This window comes from Dendrobates tinctorius, unplaced genomic scaffold, assembly GCF_039654945.1.
Source record: "Dendrobates tinctorius isolate UK_male_01 unplaced genomic scaffold, ASM3965494v1 ptg000063l, whole genome shotgun sequence".
In the NCBI taxonomy this organism is placed as follows: Eukaryota; Metazoa; Chordata; class Amphibia; order Anura; family Dendrobatidae; genus Dendrobates; species Dendrobates tinctorius.
In genome coordinates this window covers 29973908-29985541 of record NW_027361731.1, presented here as the reverse complement: position 1 = coordinate 29985541, position 11634 = coordinate 29973908, and the positions used below count along the sequence as shown (strand labels likewise).

At 48.3% G+C, this 11634-nt stretch overlaps 1 protein-coding gene across 1 annotated transcript in view; it reads left to right on the top strand.

Annotated features, from left to right (window-relative positions):
- Positions 1-2673: 2673 nt before the first annotated feature.
- LOC141094061 (myosin-3-like) overlaps positions 2674-11634 on the top strand; it is a 131274-nt gene continuing 122313 nt past the window's right edge. Inside the window, exons 1-3 of the mRNA XM_073579770.1 lie at positions 2674-2895; positions 7550-7761; positions 7960-8103. Coding sequence (XP_073435871.1) covers positions 7558-7761; positions 7960-8103 — 348 coding nt within the window. The 5' untranslated portion in view covers positions 2674-2895; positions 7550-7557. The remainder of the gene's footprint in view (positions 2896-7549; positions 7762-7959; positions 8104-11634) is intronic.

The window sequence follows — 11634 nt, the reverse complement described above, 5'->3', positions numbered from 1 at the left end:
GGAGATATCTTTATTTATGGGGCAGTATAATGATACTTTTATTTCTAAGGGTACTGTATAGGATGTGTTGCTGGAGATGGAGAAGAGGGAAGTTTGCAGAGAATGCTGTAGGCATGAAATCTCATCATGGCATCTGCCTACGTGGAGACAAAAAGGATGGGAATGATCAGAGAAGATGTCACCTATATGGTACCTGGATGTAAATGTTTACATCCTTTCTGCATCTCATGAGTACTATTGTTTCTGTATGGTCCACAATCTGATGATGGCTGGTAACAACAACTCCTAGTATCTCCTTACCATTGTTAAGGCCATATTGGGAGTTGCAGATTTAAGTGACACAAATAAAGTCCTGACCTGACACTGTAATTGATCACTGTACTGTGCCTGGTGATGTGTTCATGTACTGATTGTGGTTCTGGCGCTGTATTCATGTACTGATAGTGGTTTTGGTGCTGTATTCATGTACTGATGATGGTTCTGGCACTGTATTCATTTACTGATGGTGGTTCTGACGCTGTATTCATGTGCTAGTGGTGGTTCTGCTGCTGTATTCATGTACTGACAGTGGTTCTGGTGCTGTATTCATGTACTGATGATGGTTCTGGCACTGTATTCATTTACTGATGGTGGTTCTGACACTGTATTCATGTGCTAGTGGTGGTTCTGGTGCTGTATTCATGTACTGATGGTGGTTCTGGTGCTGTATTAATGTACTGATGGTGGTTCTGGTGCTGTATTCATGTACTGATGATGGTTCTGGCGCTGTATTCATGTACTGATGGTGGTTCTGGTGCTGTATTCATGTACTGATGATGGTTCTGCTGCTGTATTCATGTACTGATGGTGGTTCTGACGCTGTATTCAAGTACTGACGGTAGTTCTGATCATTTAGCAATCCATACCGTGCTTCATGTTAAAACTGAAAAATCCTTAAAATTTAGTTTTGAGATTATGAATAGGATTTGATTGAATATCTGCTGCAAAAACTTTGAGGTTACCTACGATGTTATAGGTGCACATATAACAGTACTTACCCTAGGGCTCCCCCCATTGTGCCGCAGTTAGAACTAAAGGGCCTGTCACACTAAGCGATATCGCTAGCAATATCGCTATAACGTCACTGGTTTTTGTGACATTATAGCGATATTGCTAGCGATATCGCTATGTCTGATACTTACCTCCGACCGCTCCCCCGCTGGTTATCGCTGATCGCGCGAGAACGTCCTGGACTGTTTCTCGTCGTCACCTTCCTGCTGGGGCTTCCTGCTGTGGAGACGAGCGACGCATGGACGCGGGCGGGAGGACGTCAGGATCGCCTCGTCTGACAGGTAAGTAGCGACCCCCGACCCCTGCTATGTCGCTGGTGAGATCTGCCTGTGTGGCAGCTCACTAGTGACCACTTAGCGATGCACCAGCGATCCTGACCGCGTCATATCGCTGGTCGGGATCGCTGGTGCATCGCTAAGTGTGACAATACCTTTAGGGTAACATATCATATGTAGAAATCAGCATTTAACCCTTCAGAGTAGGTGTTTCTCTGTGTTCCCTGGTCCTGCATAGTGCAGCATCTCATGCTGTGTTCATCAGGGGGCGCCATGGAAGAGGCAGCCTCTTGGTGCTAATCCTATTATTAAGGCCCAGGGGTCGTGACTTCTCACCTTCGCCAAATTCTTAAGTGGAAACAAAATCGAGAAAGCGACATCATCGCTATATATACATTGTAAAGCCAACGAAAAAAAAGCATCCCCCGTACGGAGGAGCGTCCAATTATAGAGGAGGGATAAACAGTAGGGATTAGCTGAGCACTTTATAAAGCTCAGTGCTCCTCACCCACAGGACTCTGTGAGGATCTGCCATCTGTAAGTCCTTGTCCTGGTCAAGTGTCCCGGGCACAGGTGGGGCGAGGGAGGGGGATGAGCATGTTATATTATTACAGTCCAGTATATTACATCCATGACCTGGGGCTGCTGTTAAACTACGATTCCCAGAATGCACTGCAGCCGTTACGGTGGAGAAGCGTCCGGAGAGCCATGTTGTAAATTATGTGGTATCATTTGTTATATATCTGCTTTTATACTACGTTGTGTTGCAGTCAGTTACGTTCCATGTGATATTGTGTTTTACATCAGGTTTTATATCATATATATATTGTATTGTTGTGTTTTATGCTTTACATCAGGTTTTATACTGTATCATTGTGTTTTATGTTTTATATCAGGTTGTATATTGTATGGTTGAGTTTTATGCCTTACATCAGGTTTTATATTATATAATATATCACTGTGTTATATATCCGGATTTATATCATATATTATATCAGTGTTTTATATCAGTATTTATATCATATACTATATTGTTGTGATTTATGTTTTACATCAGGATTTATAGCATATATTATATTGTTGTGATTTATGTTTTACATCAGGTTTTATATTATAATTTTAGAGTTGACCATGAAGATTTGCACTGCCCCGGTCCGGTGTCCGGTCGTCGCCTGCGCTGCTCTTCATTTCTCCACTCGGTGTCCTGGGTGCTTTCTTCCTTTATGTCACAAGGTGCCAGGCCTCACATAGCATCATGGTGGGGGGGGGGGTCGTTCTACAACAGCACGGGGCCTAGTGAGGACAAGAAGCTTCGGGAGACTGCTGTGGAAGGAACGGACACTGGAGCAAGGCAGCGCAAATCATGGCTCAACGCTGTATATTATATTTCTCCAACTTGTTATATTATGTATCATGTTGCGTTCTTATATATGACAGTATTGCACTGTATACTATTACGTTATAGTCATTTATAACATGTCATGTGAATCACGAGCTGATCCCTCCATACCTTTCTTGTGACCCTGCAGATCTTCATTGCACCTTATCAGTTGGTGGCTGGACTGAAGAGGTAAGATTTTTTTTTTAATGAAGTTCCCCTTTAAATATCAGCCGCAGGGCAGTACACCTGTCACCAGTACACCTTTTATGTGGGTGGATGGCTGACTTTGGAGGATGAGGTCTCCAGCACTGAAATAGCTCCCGTCTTACAAGAACCTTATAAATACTGTGGTTACATTCTAGAGTCATGATGAAGACTCCAAGTTCTTCTCGTCCTGGCCCCTGAGTCATCCCTATAGTGCACATGTACGCTTTTAAAGTGACCCAACACCTTTAACCCCTTACCAACATTTTATTTAGAGGAAACTGAGCAGTAATCTATATTATTGTATTTTTTTTTAGGAAGATTTTGTGAGTTTCTGCTCAAAAAATCCATTGTGGAAACTTTCCAAAACTCCTAAAAAAATAAAAACTCCTAAAAAAATAAAAACTTCTGAAAACTTAATGAAAAGGCTCAGATACGCACACACAGAATTTTTTTGAGTAGTTTTTCAAGCAAAAATTGAGCAGAAACTCTGAGTTCCTGCTCCAAAAACTGAGTAAAAAGATCTTGTGTACGTGTAGGTAGGACCAACCGACAGGGGGGTGGTCCGTTACTGGCCGCAGACAGACTCGAGACAGAGACAGGATCATGTCCAACAGTTCTTCTTTATTGATCGTACTTTCCACGACCCGCAGCACCACACAGCAGCTGCGCGACAAACTCCACAGCTCCACACAGCAGCTGTGCGGCAAACTCCGCAGCTCCACACAGCAGCTGCTCAACTCGGCACTCAGGCTCGGGTACCTTCACTTCCTTCCTTTAGCTAATTAACGTCCCTTGCGGCTCTTTCACTGTGGCTGCCCTAAGCCTACCACCACAGCGTTTCACCAGTCCGAGTCCATTCGTTTTGTGGTACCCCAGGCTGTCTCTGTCTGCGGCCCCTCCTGTCACGGCCACCCCTCGTGACCTATTTCAGCTGTCAGTCCCCCTCCGGAGCTTCTTTTCTGTCCTCTCTCTTCAGCAGACCTTTCTGTCTCCTGCGCTCCTCTCACTGACTGACCTTTCCAGAACCTTCTCTAAACCTTTTATATCCTTCACGTTCTGGTAACCCCGCCCCCATGACTTGACAGTTTCTTTAGCCAATGGCTGTTGTTCAGTCCTATCCTCACAACTCTCCACTGCCCGCTAATGGTCAAACTCTAATATTACACTCTTCCTCTTCATCTCCAGCTGTTTGCCATCTTTCACTATAACAGTCCTCATACACTAGCTACACCTCTGCCCTCACACTGCCGACAGGTCCGTCCGTCAGTCCACCTTCCCTACACTCCCCCTTCCTTTATCCATTGTCATCCTCGACAATCTTGTCTCCCTCTTTTCCGTTCTGAAACTTCCCCACCTTTTGTCGGACCGGTTGTTGAGCCAAACCCGTGATACGCGGGGACTGAACCAAACCGGGAGCAATCATGCTCGGAGTAGCTTACGGCTTACTCGCCAGTGCATATGCCATCATGACAATTCCTTCAGGTTGGGTTAGGTCCATCCGGACTACTCTACGGATGCATACCTCCCACTGTTCTCCCTTTCTGTCACCCTCTTCCATTCGGACCGCCGTGACTGAGGCCCTAACCTATCAGGTCATCGTCAGCGTCCTCCTGTCTTTTGTGGGGGTGTATGTCTGGTACTCAGGGTCTGACTTAGGGACTGTTGTCTGCTCTGATCCCATCAGTCTCTCTCTGTCCCATCAATTTTTAAATAGTCATGGTCGGCGTTTTCCTCTTTACTCTCAGTACCCGGGACCTGTTGAACATCTTCATTTTGCATACAGATAACATTTCCAACTTCACTATATATACTAAACACAGTTTTCAACTATACTCTGTTTTAATGCTTCTACTTTTAAACCTCTTTTTTTTTTTTAGCATTTTTTTTTAAAGTAAAGCATAACCTTTCTTTTTTTTTTTAAACAACACATAAACATTGTAAACCTTGGTGCTCCCCCTTCCTTTGAAGAGAGCACCCCTCCACAGTATGCATCCCTTTTCAATCAGGAGTGGGCTACTTTTACCCCATCGAGGACTTAGAACTGTCCCCCAGGCCATGCAATGGTGCACAGCAGTCCCGGCAGTCCATTTTCACGGATACTCTGGGCCACCTCCTGGCGGCCGATTTTTCACCAACAACAAGGGGCTCCACACCCGTGGAGTCTCTGGGATTCTTGCAGTGTCTCTGGGCCTCGAGTGTCCCTGATGCCCGAGGCCCAGGAGTCCTTGTCTCTTTATGGGGGCTCATACCCCTCAGGGTAGGTAATGACTGCTACCGCATAGTAGCCGCGAGGGCAATACTCCTTGTAATAGGAGACCAGGTTTCCCTCCCGCAGATCCCGGCTGTGCTTGATGGTTGTTACAATCAAATATATTTTGTAGCCGGTGGCGAGGTCCTGGATGAAGCTGTAGCCCCTGGCGGTATTCATATGCACCAGCCGCCCATACGACCGAGGGGTAGACAAGGCGGCCTCCCCTTTCTCGTGGAGCAGCGCCCACACCTCCCGCTCTTTGGCCTTCTTCTGCTCGATAACCTCCACAACCCAGGCGGAGGGTCCGGTGTAGGCTGCAGAGTCGGGTGGGCGGGCCGCGGTCGAGAGTGGAGCAGAGGCGGCCGCAGACATTGAGCAGGCCGCAACCGGAGTAGCGGACGGGACAGAGGCGGCCACAGGCATCGGCGGGTAGGCTGTGGAGTAGGCCGCAGCCGGGATCAAGGCGGCTGTGGGCTTCGGCGAGTAGGCCGCAGCTGAGGCTGTGGATGGAACAGCGGTGGCCGCGGATACCGGTAAGTAGGACGTGGTCATCTGAGGCGGGCCCGAAGTGGCGGCAGGCCCCTATGGATAGGCCGCCGCCGGAAGGCGGAGCGTGGCAGGGGGGCCGCAGGTTGGTTCCGCGCTGGCGCTGCCAGGCGGGGCGGCTCGGGTCATTGGCAGGAGCCGCGGTGTCATCCGGGGCCGGGGTCGCTGGAGGTCGGCCGGGGAGGCCGAGGGCCGGTGTCAGAGCCCTGGGGCCTGTCTTGTGCATGGGGCGTGGGGGCGGGATCTGCCTGCGGTGCCGCCGGCTGGGCCGAGGGAACGCTCACCTTCCGCGGCTCCCGGCAGGCTTTCCCGCAGCTCCTTCAGCAGCTGTTGATTTTCACCCCGCCATCCGGCAGGGCTGGCCTCCAGGCCCGGTGGTTCCGCAGGGAAGTTCTGTGAATATTCCTCCAGCGGCTGTTCCAGCTGGGTCCGGATTCGCTCCTCTTCCCTGGCAGACATCCGAGGTAACGAGAGCGGCTCCAAGGGACAGGTCTCTCGACGGGACTCAACCTCCTGACGCCATCTCCATTCCAGGCGTCCGAGGCCACGGCAGCTGCAGCGTCGCATCTTTGTCCGAGTTCCCGAAGCTCAATGGTGCCAAGCAGCAGCATCCAGTCTCTCCACCTGGGCAACTCCCGTTCTTGGGTGGGGCGTTGATCGACCTCTCCACCCACCTTCCAGGGTCCAGCATGGGAGGGCAGCTGTCTCCTGATGTAGGCCGCTCCCCCCAGGGGCGGGTGCGCCATAGTCTCAGATTGTCCAGTGTGGTTGCAAACTCCTGAGGTTCTTTTTGGCGCTGAAATGCCACAGCCATTTTGTCAAAGCACTTTTTCCTCTCCGGATCCACATGACGACAGCCAGCAATCCACAGTCTGGTTTTTTTTTTTTTTATCATCCACAAGGAAAAAAAAAAAAACAACTTGGGTCCTTTGGTTCTTTTGTCGCAGGCTTGCCGCAGAAGATGATGTATTTGCGGCAATGATCCTGCCGACTGCGCCAAATGTAGGTAGGGCCAGCCGACAGGGGGGTGGTCCGTTACTGGCCGCAGACAGACTCAAGACAGAGACAGGATCGTGTCCAACAGGTCTTCTTTATTGATCGTACTTTCCACGACCCACAGCACCTCACAGCAGCTGCGCGACAAACTCCACAGCTCCACACAGCAGCTGCGCACAGCAGTTGCTCGACTCTGCACACAGGCTCCACACAGCTCCACACAGCAGCTGCTCGACTCCGCACACAGGCTCGGGTACCTTCACTTCCTTCCTTTAGCTAATTAACGTCCCTCGCGGCTCTTTCACTGTGGCTGCCCTAGGCCTACCACCACAGCGTTTCACCAGTCCGAGTCCGTTCGTTTTGTGGTACCCCAGGCTGTCTCTGTCTGCGGCCCCTCCTGTCACGGCCACCCCCGTGACCTATTTCAGCTGTCAGTCCCCCTCCGGAGCTTCATTTTTGTCCTCTCTCTTCAGCAGACCTTTCTGTCTCCTGCGCTCCTCTCATTTACCTTTCCAGAACCTTCTCTCAACCTTTTATATCCTTCACGTTCTGGTAACCCCGCCCCCATGTCGTGACAGTTTCTTTAGCCAATGGCTGTTGTTCAGTCCCATCCTCACAACTCTCCACTGCCCTCTAATGGTCAAACTCTAATATTACACTCTTCCTCTTTATCTCCAGCTGTTTCCCATCTTTCACTATAACAGGCCACCTACACTATGCTACACCTCTGCCCTCACACTGCCGACAGGTCCGTCAGTCCACCTTCCCTACATACGCGTAATCCCAAGAGCGTGAAGGGGAAGGTGGCAGATTATTAAACTTTCCCACTTTCTGCTCCGTTAGCTGCAGCCATGAGTAGTGACCAGGAGATGATGGTGTTCGGCGTGGCAGCTCCTTTCCTAAGAAAAACCGAGAAGGAAAGGACGGAGGCACAGAATCAGCCCTTCGATGCCAAAACCTACTGCTTCGTTACCGACCCAACCATCGAATACATCAAAGGGAAAATCAAGAGTTCAGAGGCCGGAAAGACAACTGTGGACACAGAGAACGGGCAGGTAAGATCCATGACGGCATAGGTATACGGTGACGCTCCCCGGTGGGAATCTGTTAGATAACTCCGGGGGGTGGAGTACCGACTGTTAACACTGGAGGAGCCACCAACCATGTGGACAATTCAGTGGTCAAAGGAACAATCACAGGGATTGTCAGGCAGGGTCAGGACTTACGCCGTCCCTTCTTTCTTGACATTTTAGACCGTCACAGTGAAGCCTGAAAATGTCTTCCCCATGAACCCACCCAAGTTCGATAAAATCGAAGACATGGCGATGCTAACTCATCTGCACGAGCCGGCTGTCCTGTTCAACCTCAAGGATCGCTACAAGGCCTGGATGATTTATGTAAGAGAATGAGTAATGATAAGTACTATACCCAGATCACAAGGACATAGAGCGGTGATATCACTGTATATACATCACTGGTGAGAGGTCAGTATAGTGATCAGTACTACACCCAGATCACCAGGATATAGAGCGGTGATATCACTGTATATACATCACTGGTGAGAGGTCAGTATAGTGATCAGTACTACACCCAGATCACCAGAATATAGAGCGGTGATATCACTGTGTATACATCACTGGTGAGAGGTCAGTATAGTGATCAGTACTACACCCAGATCACCAGGATATAGAGCAGTGATATCACTGTATATACATCACTGGTGAGAGGTCAGTATAGTGATCAGTACTACACCCAGATCACCAGGATATAGAGCTGTGATATCACTGTATATACATCACTGGTGAGAGGTCAGTATAGTGATCAGTACTACACCCAGATCACCAGAATATAGAGCGGTGATATCACTGTGTATACATCACTGGTGAGAGGTCAGTATAGTGATCAGTACTACACCCAGATCACCAGGATATAGAGCGGTGATATCACTGTATATACATCACTGGTGAGAGGTCAGTATAGTGATCAGTACTACCCCCAGATCACCAGGATATAGAGCGGTGATATCACTGTATATACATCACTGGTGAGAGGTCAGTATAGTGATCAGTACTACACCCAGATCACCAGAATATAGAGCGGTGATATCACTGTGTATACATCACTGGTGAGAGGTCAGTATAGTGATCAGTACTACACCCAGATCACCAGGATATAGAGCAGTGATATCACTGTATATACATCACTGGTGAGAGGTCAGTATAGTGATCAGTACTACACCCAGATCACCAGGATATAGAGCGGTGATATCACTGTATATACATCACTGGTGAGAGGTCATTATAGTGATCAGTACTACACCCAGATCACCAGGATATAGAGCAGTGATATCACTGTATATACATCACTGGTGAGAGGTCAGTATAGTGATCAGTACTACACCCGGATCACCAGGATATAGAGCTGTGATATCACTGTATATACATCACTGGTGAGAGGTCATTATAGTGATCAGTACTACACCCAGATCACCAGGATATAGAGCGGTGATATCACTGTATATACATCACTGGTGAGAGGTCATTATAGTGATCAGTACTACACCCAGATCACCAGGATATAGAGCGGTGATATCACTGTGTATACATCACTGGTGAGAGGTCAGTATAGTGATCAGTACTACACCCAGATCACCAGGATATAGAGCAGTGATATCACTGTATATACATCACTGGTGAGAGGTCAGTATAGTGATCAGTACTACACCCGGATCACCAGGATATAGAGCTGTGATATCACTGTATATACATCACTGGTGAGAGGTCATTATAGTGATCAGTACTACACCCAGATCACCAGGATATAGAGCGGTGATATCACTGTATATACATCACTGGTGAGAGGTCATTATAGTGATCAGTACTACACCCAGATCACCAGGATATAGAGCAGTGATATCACTGTATATACATCACTGGTGAGAGGTCAGTATAGTGATCAGTACTACACCCAGATCACCAGGATATAGAGCTGTGATATCACTGTATATACATCACTGGTGAGAGGTCATTATAGTGATCAGTACTACACCCAGATCACCAGGATATAGAGCAGTGATATCACTGTATATACATCACTGGTGAGAGGTCAGTATAGTGATCAGTACTACACCCAGATCACCAGGATATAGAGCAGTGATATCACTGTATATACATCACTGGTGAGAGGTCAGTATAGTGATCAGTACTACACCCAGATCACCAGGATATAGAGCTGTGATATCACTGTATATACATCACTGGTGAGAGGTCATTATAGTGATCAGTACTACACCCAGATCACCAGGATATAGAGCAGTGATATCACTGTATATACATCACTGGTGAGAGGTCAGTATAGTGATCAGTACTACACCCAGATCACCAGGATATAGAGCAGTGATATCACTGTATATACATCACTGGTGAGAGGTCAGTATAGTGATCAGTACTACACCCAGATCACCAGGATATAGAGCGGTGATATCACTGTATATACATCACTGGTGAGAGGTCAGTATAGTGATCAGTACTACACCCGGATCACCAGGATATAGAGCTGTGATATCACTGTATATACATCACTGGTGAGAGGTCATTATAGTGATCAGTACTACACCCAGATCACCAGGATATAGAGCGGTGATATCACTGTATATACATCACTGGTGAGAGGTCAGTATAGTGATCAGTACTACACCCAGATCACCAGGATATAGAGCGGTGATATCACTGTATATACATCACTGGTGAGAGGTCAGTATAGTGATCAGTACTACCCCCAGATCACCAGGACATAGAGCGGTGATATCACTGTATATACATCACTGGTGAGAGGTCAGTATAGTGATCAGTACTACCCCCAGATCACCAGGATATAGAGCGGTGATATCACTGTATATATGTAGGGTCGGTAGGGCGAGCTGGAGGGGTGGTCCCTCTTCTTACCGCGCAGAGACGAAAACAGAGACACGATGAGGCAGATTCTGGGTGCAACAGGTCCAAGTTTATTGTTCACCGTCCGACTGACGGTCCTCGCAGCACACCGCGATATCTCTCTCTCAGCCCTCCGTGTCCAGGGCCGCTTCAACACCGTACGTTACACTAGGGACGTATTTATACGTACCATCCCGTCTCACACTGTGACAATCCTGACAGCACTGTGGCCGCCTTAGGCCCGTACACCATCAGCACTTTACTGGCCAGTTTCGTCGTTACACATACGGTGTCCTTCACCCAGAGCCTCGTCTCTGCTGCGGTCCTTTCCTGTCAGGACCACCCCCTGACGTTTCCTCTCCTCAGTCCCCTTGGTCGGATTCTCCTCAGGGCACACAGACTGGCGTAGTCCTCCTGTCACCTGAGCTCCCCCTGGGGACTGGAACCTTCTGGAACCCTCCCTCAGTATTTATAACTCCCCCGGTTCATTGAAACTGTCACTAACTGTCACCACGCCCCCCATGACCAACGGTTTCTAAAGCCCTAAGCTGCTGTAAAGTCCTTTGCTCACACTCCACCCTGCCATCTAATGGTCATCCCAAGGTACTGCACGTCCACTACACTTTCCTAGTTGTTTCCCCACTGTAATCACTGACTCCTACCTACATTGTGCAAACCTATCTTTCTTCACTCTGACTAGTCCGTCCGTCCGTCAGGTCACCTTCCCTACATATACATCACTGGTGAGAGGTCAGTATAGTGATCAGTACTACTCCCAGATCACCAGGACATAGAGCGGTGATATCACTCTATATACATCACTGGTGAGAGGTCAGTATAGTGATCAGTACTACTCCCAGATCACCAGGATATAGAGCGGTGATATCACTGTATATACATCACTGGTGAGAGGTCAGTATAGTGATCAGTACTACACCCGGATCACCAGGACATAGAGCGGTGATATCACTGTATATACATCACTGGTGAGAGGTC